The 16577-nt window shown below is 39.1% G+C and overlaps 1 protein-coding gene across 2 annotated transcripts in view; it reads left to right on the top strand.

Annotated features, from left to right (window-relative positions):
* Positions 1–16577, top strand: part of LOC143403939 (alpha-N-acetylgalactosaminide alpha-2,6-sialyltransferase 3) — a 520448-nt gene that overhangs the window by 366014 nt on the left and 137857 nt on the right. Inside the window, exon 4 of one of the 2 annotated variants that reach the window (XM_076862283.1) lies at positions 11283–11355. The exons of the other annotated variant lie outside the window; for it this stretch is intronic. Within the exon in view, the coding sequence (XP_076718398.1) occupies positions 11283–11298 (16 nt within the window). The 3' untranslated portion in view covers positions 11299–11355. Of the gene's footprint in view, positions 1–11282; positions 11356–16577 lie in introns of those variants that run through there. 2 annotated transcript variants of the gene reach the window in all.

The raw sequence follows: 16577 nt of genomic DNA, 5'->3' as shown, positions 1-16577 counted from the left end.
AAACAGCAATTCTTTATTTCCGAACTCACACCGGCCGTCTACAAACACGCTCTGGGGGAATCCACGGTCTCTTCCCAAATCTCCACTCTGCCCTGATCCACTCTCTCCCAAATCCACCCCGCCTAAATCCACTCCGCATGGGCTTCTGTCTCCCAAAATATACTGTTTGACCCTAAGCACTCAAGAGGAACTCAGCAGCAGGATACGCCCTATTCCAAAAGAGGAACACCCTAATCTCCTATTATACTAAACTGCCCTATTCTAAAGGGGAAACACCCTACTCTCCTATTATGCTAAACTGCCCTATTCTAAAGGGGGAACACCCTAAACACGGATCCTGCCCTGGTCCTTGAGCAAGGTCACCTTTCAGAAGTCCTTCCACTAGACAGCATGGGAGTAAGCTGGCAAGGAATTTGTCATACCTACTTGGCTGATGGCTCCCAGCACCTTGTGCTTTCTTATTTTCTACATTTGGCACTTACAGATGAGCCAAAACAAAGCAAACCTTTCAAAACTGTAGCATCCTACCCATTACTAGCTCTTAAAATTAATTTAGTGGATGACAGCATTTTTTTTTAAAGGAAGCAAGTAGAAAAGAATACAAGTTATCGGCATCCATGGTACTTAAAAAGACATAGTGTTTGTTTCAGATGGATAATTAAATAGCACTGATTAAATATCATTCATTATGGCAAGTTTTTAAGCAGAGTAAATGTCACATTGGGATGCTTATTTAAGATAGTGATTTTCAAAATGTCTGACCTCTGTGCACATTAAGAACACATTTGATAGTGAGGGACTGGGAGTTTAGCTCAGTGGTAGAGAACATGTATAGCATGCACCATTGTGACGCAGTACAAATCTAAGTGTATACCAAATTTCTATGTGAAGTATATTGCTTATTATTTGAAATTCACTGTCTCAAATGACATGTTTGACTTGTGGCTAAACACCACTTGCCCTGCTTCAACAGATTTTAAAGTCTTTTAGTTCATCAAAACTATTGGAAAAATTATCACCAAAGTTTTAAAAGTTTAATCCAAGTGCAATTATTTCAATGGTGTTAAAATATAAATACTGCAGAAAAGCTAATAGGAAAAAAAAACACCACAGAAAGTTCTAATAATTTTAATAGTGAGAGCTTAACTCTGAAATTCGCAGAATTATTTCATTTTGTACTCTTCTTTAAATTTGCTCTTCCAAATGTTAACCTAAAAGCCCTACTGCTTTAGGTAAATTATGGGGGCTCCATTTATATCAGCCAATGGAATTAGGAAAGGATTTAAACTTTAACTTGCTGTGAAGGAGCCAGACTTTTCTGGGGAATGCATTCATGTGCAGAGCCGCCTTGCACAGCTCATTGGAGATAAGACAGTTTTGACTTCACATGCCAAACTTTTGTCACTTTGTCTATTTTCATATTTCTCTATGACTCTGCAGAGACATGCTTTTGATCGGTTGAGCAGCAAATTGAAAATGCTCTTCTTAAAAAATCTAATACTGAAGTGAATACCAAACAATGCTGCCTCTCCTGGACCAGATATTTGCTGAGTGCTTACTCTGAGCTCAGAAATTGCTGGACATTTGGGTTACAAAAGTGAACAAGATTAATTCTCTGCTCTAATAGATATTTTGACCCAGGGCTTTCCCACCACAGGGCATGGACTCATCTTGCCTGGGTATATGGGCATAATAAAGATTTTCTGTTTGCCCTCCGAGGCCCACTCTGAGCGTCTCTACCTTCTTCTCTTCCCTGAGTCATTGACCCTTATGAATGGGATGCATCCAAGAGCTATCTTCTGTCAGCCTTCTGGTTGGATTTAGCCAGTGGAAACATGATCTAGTCCATTTTCTGTTAATATAACGGAACACATGAGATTGATAAAGTAAAGATGCTTACATGGGCACATAGTTTTGGAAGTCCAGAACATGGTACTAGCGGCCCCATGGCTTCAACTCAAGGCAGAATGTGGAAGGAAAGAAGGTACCTGAGAAAGAGACGAAACAGGATGGGAAAACTTTTATTATGACAACCCATCTCATGATCCATTCCTGAAATTGAGAATTCACTGGTCTCTGTGAGACAGCACTGATTTATCCATGAGTGTTCCTACCCCATGACCCAAGCACCTCCCACTAGTCCCCACTCCCCAAACTGCTGCTTTGAGGAATTTACCCTTAGCATGAGTTTTAGTAGCAAAAGACAAGCAGGAGAGAAAAAGAGAAGAGGAAAGTTGGAGTATGTTTTCCCCGCAATCCCTCTTTGCAAGGTCACCACAGGTTCTCTCTCTCTATGGGGACCCTCTCCGTGCAGTAGTTTATGTCTCTGTGTCCCAGTGACTGCCCCACCATTCCTTTTGATCTTCTGCCCCACATTGCTACTAGGCCTGGGGTACTGTGCCACCCCTCATGGTTTTGCTACACCTGGTCACACCTTGATAAATTACCCCTTTGGCAGTGACTGACACGTCACGAGCACCACTTAAACTCTAAGCTCAGGACTTAAGCCTTATTTTGTCTTCTGCCATACACAGTTGAAACAATTTCTAAAGACTTATTTATTTTTATATATGTTTCCAGGAAACCACCTCCTTAATCAATATGGAAAGGTATTTAAAATAACAGCCTCTGGTTCCTCAAAATATGTTTTATTTTTAGCCAACTGATACATGGAAAGCACATGTTAATTACCCGGTTCACTGGGCTTTGTGGACAGGCTGGAAGTAAATGTCCTGGAAGAAAGAGTCTTGCAGAAGAGTAATGGAACTCAGCACCTTGTTGGCAACTGACTACCAGCCTCCACTCTGTGAGCCCTATTTTGAGTGTTGCCATCTGATCTCAGGGAAGAGTGGAAAAAGAATGAGATAAGGATTTAAGCCTCTAGCCACAGCAATAGCAGAGTTAGTGGCCACTTGTTCATTGCATTCTGTATGCCAGGCATTGGATTTGATAGGCGCATTAGTCAGCTTTGCATTCCCGTGACCAAAGGACCCAAAGGGAGCAACTTAAAGAAGGAACAGTTTACTTCGACTCTCAGTTTCAGAGGTTCAATCCATGGTTGTCCAACTATAGCTCTAAGCCTGAGATGAGTCAAAATAACATAGCGAAAGGGTATAACAAAAGGAAGCAACTCAGGACATGACAACCAGAGAGCTCTGCTCACCTTGGACAAAATAGAAATCCCAAAGACGTACCCCAGTAACCTACTTCTTCCAGTCACACTCCATCCGCCTACAGTTACCACCCAGTTCATCCATATTCATGTTCATATACATATTCAATTAGATTACAGCTCTCATAAACCCATCTTTTCACCTCTGCAAATTCTTGCATTGTCACACATGAGCTTTTGGAGGACACTTCACATCTGCACCACACCAACAGGCTTCACACTACAATCTTTAAATGATCACCTTATATAATAATCACAATTACTCTATAAAGTGAATCTTAATTCTGTTTTATAGAAGGAGAAGCTGGGAATGATAAGGATAAATAACATTTTTAGGCATGTACAGCTAAGAATTTGCAGGGCCAAGATTTGAACCTAGCACCATCTAACTCAGAAAGGTTTCTTCTAATAATTCAGCATATACAGTCTGTTTGGGACATCAACTTTGTCAAAAGTCATGTTTGAAAACACATTTGTGCCTATCAAGTCTTCAAACACATTTTTTAAAATGAAGCATTCTTTCAATTGAAAAAAATGGACTAGGATTCATCTCCTTCTACTGGAAAAGAAGTAGAGGGCATGAAATTGAGGAAGAAGGAGCAGGAATAAATGAACTGCATATTAGTTTTAAAAAAAAAAGCTTCAGAAACTCATAGTGAATAACAGTCAGAAATTGAATTTTCTGCATTTTAGATTTTGAGTCATTTGCTCTGGGATCCAGTGAGCCTCTCTTCTGATTCCAGATTTTAACTTGTGTCCTTAGGGAATAACAGGAATTACCATTACCTGGCTGAGTTATTTCTATGTGGTTTTAGAAGAATTCTCCCTAACTTTATTCCCTTGATTCAAGTATTTCCTACAGTTCCTGTACTAGGTGAAGGACTGGGGCTACAGGAAAAGAGAAAGCCAAGACATCTATCTGCAAACTGTCACCTCATCTCAATGGGGAGTAATGATGTTTTGACTTCCCTGAAAAAGCAAAAGAAAGCAATCCAGTGCCTTATAAATTTAATTTATGAAAATAATACCGCAGACCTCAAGGCATCCAACAGTATAGTCATTGATTCCTTTCTCTAGTTCCTGGGAGAGCAGTTACTGTATTTGATATGGTGGACTTCAAATTGTCTTACTTTATCATTTAAATGTCATATCAGCCGAACACTGAGGGGTTGCAAATGTACTGGGAAAAGACAGGAGAACATTTTTTATTTCTTTGAAGGAAAAACAAAACAACAACAACAAAAACTTGCTTGTTTGACAGATTTTCCCTATTGGTGCAGATTGATTCTTTTTTCCTAATTCTTATCCTCTCCTTTGTTTTCACCACGAAGTTGCATTTCCTTGATTCTGTGTGAAGTATTAGAAAAGGGTAAATCATGATGTTCCGGGTCCATAGTCCTTCTTAACCTCTGGGATTATTTTCTTTAACAGAGTTGTTGGAAAGTCAGCTGTTACCTACCAGAAAATAAAACAACTGTTTTTTTCATCACAAGTTAAATAAACATTGAAAAAAAATCAGCATTCTACAAGGACCATTAGCTTATGTATCACTGTAAAATGTTTTATGACTCTGGGTATAAAGGATGTTCATATAAAAATAAATTGTGTCGTAACAAACATGTCTCCCTGTCATGGTTGGTAATAGCCCTAATCTCAAATAAATCTAGGCTGAATATTGTTAGTCTCCAGCAAAACTGACCTTCAGTTTCAAATAGTTGGATTAAATCATTGTGATGATGGAACCGTCTCCAATATAAGGAGATACAAACTTGTATCAACTCCCTGGATCATCTTTTATTTAGTAGCGATGTCTCAGTGAACTGGAATTGCTCTTGAGTGACCCATTTTACTTCTATGTCTGTTTATTCTAGCTACTAGTTCACATAGGGAGCCAAGGAGAATTTTGCATATAGCTCTCCAGGGTTCTTGAGAGAGCAACCCATAGATATACATGGATTAAAAACCTTGGGCAATTACCATTGTACATCTGTCAAATGAGAAAACATTTTTAAAGTGCAATACTTCCTGCTGGTACAATATTGGTGAAGCTTCTGGACTCGTATATTATTGTTGGCAATGTAATGACTTTGGAAAGTATTTTGGCAATATAAGAAGGTGCCCATATCTTCCAATATTATAATTATACTTCTAGGAATTTCACACTAGGAAATCATTTAGGAGAATTTTAAAAGCTAAGATGTTCATTGCAGAATTTTTTACATATGAACTGTTGAAACAACGTAAGTACTCAGCAATGGAGACTTTTGGGGTCAATTTTTGTAAAAACCTATTGTGTTATTCTGTGAAGTCTAATTGGTGATATACAAAATTTTATGATATAGGATCAGTTAAAACATATGACCACAGTTATTACTGCATACACATGAGGAATGAAATTTGCTAAACTGTATTCAGACTTAGCATTTAAATTTATACTGTTATTTTCTCTTTAAAAATAATTAGGATCTAAAAACTACTTGACTATGAAGAGTAATAGCAATGGAAATTTTTTTTAACTGAAGCTTTCTTTTTTTATTATTAGTTGTTCAAAACATTACAAAGCTCTTGACATATCATATTTCATACATTTGATTCAAGTGGATTATGAACTCCCATTTTCATCCCATATACAGATTGCAGAATCACATGGGTTACACATCCACATTTTTACATACTGCCATACTAGTGTCTGTTGTATTCTGCTGCCTTTCCTATCCTCTACTATCCCCCCTCCCCTCCCATCTTCTCTCTCTACCCCATCTACTGTAATTTATTTCTCTCTCGTTTTTTTTTCCCTTCCCCTCACTTCCTCTTATATGTAATTTTGTATAACAATGAGGGTCTCCTTCCATTTCCATGCAATTTCCCTTCTCTCTCCCTCCCCCACCTCATCCCTGTTTAATGGTGATCTTCTTCTCATGCTCTTCCTCCCTGCTCTTCCTCCCTGCTCTGTTCTTAGTTGCCCTCCTTATATCAAAGAAGACATTTGGCATTTGTTTTTTAGGGAGTGGCTGGCTTCAGTTAGCATAATCTGCTCTAGTGCCATCCATTTCCATACAAATGCCATGATTTTGTCATTTTTTAGTGCTGAGTAATACTCCATTGTGTATAAATGCCACATTTTTTAAATCCATTCATCTATTGAAGGGCATCTAGGTTGGTTCGACAGTCTAGCTATTGTGAATTGTGCTGCTATGAACAGAACTTTTGAAGCCTGAACTTGTGAAGGATTTAGAGAATTAACATTTAAATAATTAAATTTACAAGGGGAAAAAAAGGAACCAAAAGAAACCAAATAAATGAACAGAAGGAGAAGAAGTTCTTTCAAAATAATCAGATGTCTTGTCTGGTTCTTTGTGGGGTTTTAATGTTTGCACCAAAAATAAGACAATCTCTTAGACTGAAGTAATTTCCTTTAACATGTTGAAATGGTGTAGCTTGTGGTCATGAACTTTGAAGTGTCTTGATATGAATGAGATATAAGCTTTGTTGAAGGGACTGTATCCCAAATAACTATTAGACAGAAAGGAAATATGAGTATAGGTGATCTTTTCCTGATAGCCTTGAATCAGACTTATAAAAATCTCATGGGAAAAAAAAATCTCTCAGAAACAATCTAAATACAGTTAAGGAGGCATTGGAATTAAAATAAACAAATATATATTAATTTGAATAAATGTCTACAGTAAAGTTATGTAAAAAGGGAGTATAAAATTCTGCATAGAATAAGTTTCTAATTTGCGTACCCTCACTTAAAGGAAAAAAAATAAAATGACATAAACCTTTCAAATAATGGTCCTAGGAACATTGGGTAGCAGAAAACTAATTCTCTATTCATGTCCTCATTCTTCAATTTTTTTTCTTCTATACATGTGTACTTTCAAAATAATCAGAAGAAAATTGTTTGTAATAATTGTTTCTTGAATGGAATTTAATACAGATTCCCAAAAGCATAATGAATGAACTGTTGCTTAAAGTAAATTTAGAAAGGGAAACATAAAAGTTATAATAAATGAATACAATTTTTATTCCATTAGTTGAATAAAAGTCTATGGCAGTGTTCAGATCAGGATATTTCTTGTACTATAATTCCACTGGTGAGGAGCTTGCATTGAAATGACAAATATTGGCATTTATTTATATACAATCTCTGATAATCTATTTTTTAACTTTTTTAGCAAAATAGTTGTGTTTTATATATACACCAAATAATTTTTTTCTTTATTCCTTTCTCTCTTCCATCTTTCTTTCTATCCTCTTTTCTTCTAGTTTTAAAATTATAGGCAGAGTGAGTGGGGGATGACTTTATCTCATTGTAGCAGACAGCAAAGACCCTCATTTAAGAACTTACTGGCTAGCAACTAGATCAGTCTTTGTCCCTAAGTACCTAAATATAGTGCCTGTGATTTAAATAGCTATTTGGGGCACGTTTTAGTCAGCTTTTTGGTCAATCTGACCAAAAAGACCTGAAAAGAATAACATAGAGGAAGAAAAGTTTATTTTTTCATAGAGGTTCAGTCCATGGTGGGCCAACTCCATTCTCTGGGTCTGAGTAAGGCAGAGTATCATGGCAGAAGGGCAAGGCAAAGGAAAGCAACCAGGAAGCAGAGAAAGCTCAGCTCACCAGGGACAAAATACAAACCCTAAAGGCACATCCCCAGTGACTATCTCCTGTAGCCACATCCTACCTACCTATACCCTACCAGCCTATAGATACCACCCAGTAAATCCATATCTGTGGACTGTTGAACCCAGGGGCACTTTATCATTGAACTACATCCACAGTGCTTTTTATTTTTTATTTTGAAATGGAATCTTGCTAAATTGTTTAGGGTGTCGCTAAGTTGCTGAGACTAACCTCAAATCTGCCATCCTTCTGCCTCAGCCTCCCCAGTAAGTAGGATTACAGGTGTCTGCCACCATACCCAGCAAGCTTGCCCTTATTGTTTGTGAAACCAAAATATTTGTTAAAGGATACTGACCTCCAAATTTGCCAGTTTCTCATCACCAAATATGTCACCCCTGAAGTTAACGAAATGTTACAAATTCTACAAAATTTTAAAGTGTGCTTTCACACACTTGTCCAAATGTACTAATAAACAGGGAGTTTATGGTTCTGTGCCTGAGCTTAATTCAATTTTTACCAAAAAGATTTTTTTTTCCTTATAATATTGGAGGATCTGGATTTCTATCTTCCCAATGGAGGACAAAGGACTTTAGGATTCCCTGTTTTAGGTGTGAGGGGCCAGTGTAGTTAATCATTAGAAGAGATTTCTAACCAATATAATTTGACATTAGCGAAACCTATGGAAATTTCTTCTTACCTCTTTATTGGTTGGAGATAAATATTTATGAAATGAAGGAAGGAAGAAAGGAAGGAAGGAAAGGGGAAAGAAGGCAAGAAAGAAAATATTCTAGAGTCTCAGATGAAAATATAAACTTTTGCTAGGTACAATGGTGCATAACAGTAATCCCTGCTACTCTGTAGGTTGAGGCAGGAGTATCACACGTTTGAGGTCAGACTGAGCAACTTAGTGTCTCAAATTAAAAATAAAAAGGTCTGGGAATGTAGTTCAGGGGTGGAATGGCCCTGGTTTCAATCCCCAGTAATGGGGGAGAGGGTCTTTCCATTCCACTGTGTACCATGATGCGGACTCGTTTGCTTTTTCTACCTTGGTTGTTTAAAAAGAAAGCTTCAAAAATGTACCTTATGGATTCTTACAATATCATTTGCTTGCTAGTATAAGAATGTTACTTGTCCGATAGCAATTATTGTATTGGTTTCTTTTAAATTCTCTGATTACATGTTGCAATGCCTTAGATTAGGGGTGAGCCAAAAATGTTTTTTCTCCCTACTAAAAGACTATTGATGAAAGGCTTCTCCCCCCCCCATTTAATGCTACCCTAATACAGCTCACCTCCCCCTTTTTTCTCTTCACACCCTCAGCATTTGCAGTTTTGTTGCTTCCTTGTGGATTTGAAGGATTATCTAATAGTACAAAATGTGGGATTGCCCCAGGACCTAAGTGTCTTGCACAGTGTAGGTGTTCAGTAAATACGGAATTAATTAAAGTCAGAACCCTGAAGAAAAAAGTCACACATGTATCAAATAAATCACAAAGAGACATTCCCCTGACAGCTAATCCAGTTAACTGTATTAAGGTAAAATGAATCCTGAACAAGTTTCAACCATTTCTCTTCTTATAAGAGTTCTGTTTAGTGGCTGGAACACTTGTTTCTCAGTATGTTGATCGAATGTGACTTGTGCCAGAAAGATTCACAATAAATAACACCAGGAGGTTTATGAATGATGTATAAAGCCCACGAATATAACAATAGGTAAGGCAGAGATGAGCAGTTACTTTATTTCAGAACAGCCAAAGCCTTGGAAATGTAATGCACCCGTGAGAATACTGAGTGGCTGTGTCCAGCTTGTAGTTAGCCCCTAGAATGAAACAGGTTTGATGGGTATTTGATGTTTTGCATTAATGGAGCCCTTGCTTCAGGTAAGCACAAATGAAAATCACTCCTCTTGCTCCTCTAGCCGTTACCTAGTGGAGGTTATTTGAGTCAGATGAGCGGTATTTACAATATTGCACATTTTTTTTTCCTTGCAGTGAGAGTCTATTCTTTTTATGTTAAGCAACATTAATACACTAAGATTTTAACTACTAATAAAATATCCTTATTATTATTGTTATTATGACTGTAATTTAAGACCAGATGTCACCATCTGGAAGAAAAGGGTGAAAGTTAACTTTTCACTCCATGTTGCCGTGCCAGGGCCCAAACTGATGGTTTGTTGACAACAGTGATCTGGATCCTACAGCTAATACTTTTTTTTTTTTCTTTTACTAAGAAGATCCTTTATAACTTGTTTTCTTTCTAAAATCTAGGTTCTGCAACAAATTGTCCAAAGGACTTAGTGCATGCTACTGTGTGCCTAGCTCTATGATTCTCAGTGACGGGTCCATTGAAACATAGATCATCATGTCAGGAGATGAATTGTGGCTTGTAGGTGAACAGGATTCCACAGGAAACTGCTGATGTCTAGAGATATAGCAGACTGTCCATCCAAAGATTGGGGTCATCTCCCACTAGACTATGCTGTTTCCATGTAGAACTCAATTGCCTGTTTTTATGTCAGTTCATTAAATAACTTTCCTATTGTATCAGTCAGGATCCTTTTTGATTGAAAATGAGAAGTGAGGAAGATATTATGTCACAAATGCGAAATGTGTTTTCTCCTCTTTTGCTTTCATTTTCAAACAGGTTTTTGTCTTAAGGTTCCCCAAATCCAATAAGGGGAAATTTAGGGGCTTTTTTCCCCCAAGAGTTTAGTTTAAAAACTCAACACCTTATCTCAGTCCAAATTGGGTCATTGTCCATCCTAAGATCTTCCATCCTAAGGACCCTGCACTGAGGCTAAAGGACTACCTGGGCCACAGTCCCCTGGACTCAGCTGGAAGGAGGTCAGCTCTACATGAACTAGGCTGGGCACAGGGCAGGAATGACTGTGCTAAGGTACTTTTAGCAGAAGCAGAGGCTGAAGACTTCATGTCAAGGACAGACATGCCCTATTCTTGCCAGAGTCTGCAGATCATGAATACAGAGGCAGACCTGAGTTGATCTCCCCTCTTAGAATCTCACCCCACAGATAACTGTTGCTCAGTTAGTTATCTGCTTATGTCAGAGCTCTAACCCTGTCCTACTATCTTCAATGATGTTGCTGGTTCCTTATTACCCATTAATCAAAGCACTCGCTCCTTGGTTAACCTCCCTTTTATCTACCTACCAATTCTGGCAAAAGCAACTGGTTATGTATCTTTGGGGATCTCCTGCCTGCCCGACTTTGTCCTGGAATGGGTGTGCCTGTCACCATGCTCTGAGTCTCTTTAAGGCCCCCTTCAGACGCTGTTTTTATGAAACATTCACTTCCTTCCACCTAATGTGTGCAGCACTTAGCATGGACCTATTTTATAATGCTTACTGTTTATTTAACAAATATTTGGGAAATGCTGACTCTGTGCTTATTGCTGTTCTAAGTGCTTAAAAGTATGTTTTCTACTTTGTATTATTGATCATGATGTTTTTGTCCCCCTGCCAATAGGATACAAGCTCACTGAAGGAGGGGGTCTTAAAAGCAGTGACTTCTGACCCATGGTGGGCAGTCAGCATCTGCCTGGTGAATGTACAAGTGCTCATCCAATTCACACCTTGAAAGAGCAAGCAGCATTTAAGGCCTAGGAGAGCAGAGCCCTCTTCTCAGATCTCTCTCTGCACAAAGTATGGTGACATGACTGTGGTCAGCACACAGTAAACATTTGCTGACTCTTTAAGTGAGTTAGAAATGTAACCGATTCAAATATCTAAGAATAAACTACTCCCCTTGATTTTCATTTTTCAGTCTCTTGGCATAATTTTTGAAACTCTGTGTTGTCATTATACTTTTGCAAGCGGCTTTCACAAAGATGTCTATTTCTGCTAACTTGGGCAGGATTTGACCTTTTTATTTTTTTCTAAACAATGGTACTTCTTTGAATAATTGTACATGCCAGCACTGTTGACCCATTGTTAAAAGAATGGGTTTTATAAAATGTATCTCATAGCCAAAGGGCTTTCTAAGCCCATGTTCCATGAGGTATTATTAAGAATTCAGTGGCCCTAGCATACTTGGCGTTAATGAGGTAAAACTGGGTTTGTAAAGTCTCTTGCAAATACATTTGGGAGACCTGCCTTCACTTGTGAGTTTGTGATCTGAATTGACTAACAGTTCAGGCGTAGAAGTTTGGTCTAAAATACCTGAAGCATAGGTGAGTAAGAAAAAAAGATTTGCTTTCTTGGTCTGAGCCATGCCGGACAGGACAGTTTCCCTGTACGAGAGACTAGAAGCTTCTTTCCTCTTTTTATTTTTTCTTTCAATTTCTCTCTCTGTTGTTCCTCTTCACACACAATTTTTCAGCAGAGTTGGACGAGGACCAATAGGTATTAATTGATATTGGCAACTAGAATGAAGTTGGTGACCTGGAGAGCAATTCCACTGGGGAAGGCAGAAGGTGAACTGCAGTGGACTGAATAGCATTTAAGTTAGTCATCTGGTGAGGGAGTCATAGACTCTGGAGCCAAGCCACTCAGGTTAAACCCAAGCTCAAACTCTCACTCACTGGTTGGTGACTATGGATGGGATACTAAGTGTCTGTCTCTGTCTCTGCTTTTTTTTTTTTTCCCTCTCTCTAAAATGGGAATAAACATAGCACTATCTCAAGGTTGTTATGAAGAGTCAGTGAGCTCACATGGGGAAAATGCTTAGAACAATGCCCATTTTATTAGGAATCCTCGGTAATGCTAGCCATTGCCTTTGATGGGTATGCTAAACCTACAAGCTAAGACTACTTTGGAAGCTTGACTATAAAGATTGGAGAGAAAATGAGGGCACAGTTGGATAGTGGGCAAGGATTAGATGTTCAGGCTCCTGATAGATGAAGGATGAATGTTTTTTATTCTGGAGGAAAAGTGGCTCTCACAGGTGGGATGTTGTCGATGAAGCACGGAGAGAGATTAATGCATAGAGTAAGATGACTGAGAGGGGAGGAGGATGGGGCTCAGACATGATGTGGATGGATGGGTGAGTGAACCTTGAGTAGGAGGGAGTTTTTTTCCCTAAAGCTAGGGTGAGGGTAATAAGGGGGGGGGGGGGCTAAGAATGCTTGTCCAGTGAGTAGTGAGCAGGGACAATAGGAAGCATTCAACTCTAACAAAAATAGTCCCGAGCTCATCTGGTGGGAGACAAGAGGTAGCAGGAGGGAGGAATAGGGTAGGATAGATAAATGAAGAAGTTATACAGCAGTCATTTCTGGCGACAGGATGACACTAGCCAGAATGTGTAGTCTGACAAGAGGAGTGAGAATTCTCATTTGATAAGAAATTGCTCACAAGGAGAGACACAGGTGTATTTCCACAGGTGGCACATTTCTGGGTGATGACAAGTCTAAAACCATTTGACAATGTTTGTGATCTGCAGTGTGAAGTTAGAATTTAGGATGATTTCTTTAACCACAGAAAAATGACTGTTAGATCATACATTTCTTGATTTATCTTTCTCTTTCTTACAAATTTGCAATACTATTAGGATGGTAGACATTAAATTTGAATTAGATCCTATCTCTATTCCTCCCAATTCATCCTTGAAAATGCTCATAGATGGGAAGTTCACCTTTTATTAAGCAGGTCATTCTATTTTTAAGTAGATTCCATTCATATTGAAACACATATGATTTTATCTTTCAATGATCACACAAAAGCCCTCTCATTCTACATGCCCTCTTGCAAAGATGTTTTGTTACTCTTTCCATCAGGAAGTGGAGTCTGTGTCCTCTCCCCTTGAACCTGGGCTAGGTTTATGAATTGGTTTGATAAAGATGAGGCAAAAGTGACAAATTGGGCCATAAGAGACATTGCAGTTTCCATTCTTGCCCTTCTGAAATCCTGAGCTACTATGTAAACTTCCTGGAGTGTGAAAGAGAAAGAGCAGCCAAACAGAGGCCCTGGAGGACACAGCATGGGAAGAGAGAGGCCAATGTGGTCCCAGAGGGTTCATTTATACCCTAGCAGAAAGGCCAGAAGCATTATCACCTGCTCAATTCCCACAGAGCCAAGTCCAGCTGCCCCAGGTTTCACCCACCCACTCTCCAATGCATGTTGTTGTAGAGAGCAGCCACTGCCATTGAACTCTACCCACCATGCCGAACTTTAAGCCAGTAAATGGTGGCTGTGGCTTTGATCTGAAGAGTTTTGAGACCTTATTATGCTACAATGGGGTGTGAAGGGGAAGAATCTTCATTATAAGGAGGAAAATTAAGACGACTGACATAAGCCGGACTGTCAAGTGGCGAATGAAAAGTACAGAAAGAGAGGTAGAGGAAGAGGTGGGAGAACAGTAGGTGGCATGATCTGGTGATGGGATCAGGGGCAGAGAATAAGGAGAAATAAAGATCATTGTGAAAATCTGTGACTAGGAAAAATACTGTTTTGGGTGGACAGCAATAGGGCCTAGATAAAGACCTGGATTTTTTTGAGGAGGATGCTTCCAATGTGCAGTTGTTATTTCTTGACATGATAGCACAACCTCCATGGAAAAAATGCGACATCAGCAGTTGGATGTGCTGGCTGTGAGCAGGGGGTGGAGGAGGGGCTGGGCTGTTAGAGGCCTCAGACAGAAAGATGCAGCTGGCTCTTCTTCCCGGTTGTGGTCGCCTAAGATTTTCTAACTCCCTTTGAACTCCTGTATTTAATAGTAAACATGCAGGTAAAAATGAAGGTGGAAGGGAGAAAGAAAGGAGAGAGGGAGAAGGACTCAAGTGAAGGGAAAAGGCCAAGCTGCCAACTTGTGGGGATTGTGCCTACTTTTAGTTCCACCTCTTGGCAGGCCCCATTGCTGAGGCAAAATGAAGGAGAGCAAACACACACTCTCAACCAAAATCATCGTTACTCAAAGGTTTGTCCTTTAAATAGCACCAATCCAAATAAGAAATCCTAACCTCAGCTTTTTAATTCACCATGAAAAGAACAAGAGACGCCTTCCTTTTATGGATTTTAGAACCTTCCAAAAGTTCCTTTTGTTCTGTGTGTGCACTCGAGGGGTGGCTACAGATGCAGAGGTGGGGAGGTTTCACCCACCCACTCCCCAAATGGTGCAGTATTTGCAAAAAGAGTAAAGAATAAAATGTACTGTCTCTGTAGAGGGAGACATTGCAGCACACAGAGCACAGTGCTGTCCGGCAGCTCATGCTGAGACCTGACCAGCTAGAACTGAGTTCAAGTCTTTGTCCCGCTGCTTAGTAACTGGGAGACCATGCACAGGATATTCATTGCTCTGAGTCTCAGTCACTTCCTCTATGAAATGGGAAGAATGTATTGTCTGTCTCATGTGGTAGTTTTGAAGACTAAAGGAGATGCTGTATGAGAAGGACTTCATCTGAGATGAGAACATAGGGTGACTATAATCATTGAAATGAGTCACAATTTGAGCCTTTCATGTATTGAGATTACCATGGAGACCATTTTTCAGTACTGTTTAGAACAAAGGAGGGAAGTCCAACTGCATTTTGATCAATGATTTAAATGTGATCAATGTCCAGTACAATATAAGAAATATAATATTATATAGAAACAAGTCATTTTGCAGTTTATAAATGTCATAAGATTTCCCTCTTGGAGGACCAGTTCTATTGTTTCACTGAATTTTTGTAAATCTTCAGGCAAACTAAAACTGACATCATACTGGCTATTCCTGTCCTTTTTTTTTTTTTTTTTTCCTTTCATAATCTTAAGACTTCTAAGAATTTTAAGAAGAAACGGTATTGTAATGCAAGAGTGCAAACTTTTTCTGTGAAAGCTAATAATTTAGCCTGATAGGCCACAAATGATCTCTATTGCATATTATTTTCTTTGTCATTTTTCCAAACCCTTTAAAATGAAAAAACTGCTCCTAACACTTAGTTCAAAAGGAGCCACTGGTTGAATTTGACCCACAGAGTATAGTTTGCTGATCCCTACTCTAGTGTAAATTTATCTGTACTAAGGTGCTCATGCCAAAAAGTATTTTAAGAGAGAATGAGAAAATATATTAACAAAATAACATTTAAAAGATTCAGGCATATGCTGAACTTAAATGAGACCATGGATTGTTTTCCTTAATGAGTTAGGACCATTTTCATTGAAATGCAATGAGATTAGGTATGATTTTGAGGAGGTGGGCCCGTTCACCACATTAATTCTAAACAATATCCTTGGGTTTTGCACAAATTTCTTTCTCTTTCTCAGAGGAGCAGTTTGGATGCAGGGCTTTATGGCATCAGGCAGAAGCTGCCATTAAAACCCTAAAGTGAACATCATGCTGCCCTTTATGTAAATGAGCAGCTGCTCAGCCCCAACCCACTGCCCACCCTCAGCTCTGTTTGTGTTTTGTGCAAATAGCTTGAACATCCCTTCACAATCAGAAGTTTTTAGGACATTTTTCTATCATCTATTAGGAGGACATTCTTCAACCACCAGTTTGCATTTGGTTTGGTCTTTGCCCTTACTTTGCCTCTGTCCCTCAGTGGACCCAGGAGTAAAATATTGTCCCCAAAGCCATGATCCAGGAATGCTTCTTTTCTCCCTCCCTCCCTCCCTCCCTTCCTTCTTTCCTTTGTTTTAGTACTGAGGATTGAATGCAGAGGGCTACTCTGCTGAGCTGTATCCCAGCCCTTTTTATATTTTATTTTGAGACAGGGTCTTGCTAAATTGCCCAGCTGGCCTTAAACTTCCGATTTTCCTGTCTCAATCTCCTGAGTATCTGGGATTACAGGTGTGTGCCACTACATCTGGCCAGGATTTAGTGATCTTTATTTTCTCTCTGACCCTT

Source organism: Callospermophilus lateralis, chromosome 7, assembly GCF_048772815.1.
Source record: "Callospermophilus lateralis isolate mCalLat2 chromosome 7, mCalLat2.hap1, whole genome shotgun sequence".
In the NCBI taxonomy this organism is placed as follows: Eukaryota; Metazoa; Chordata; class Mammalia; order Rodentia; family Sciuridae; genus Callospermophilus; species Callospermophilus lateralis.
The sequence above is the reverse complement of the archived record's forward strand: the minus strand, read 5'-3'. Positions and strand labels throughout refer to the sequence as shown.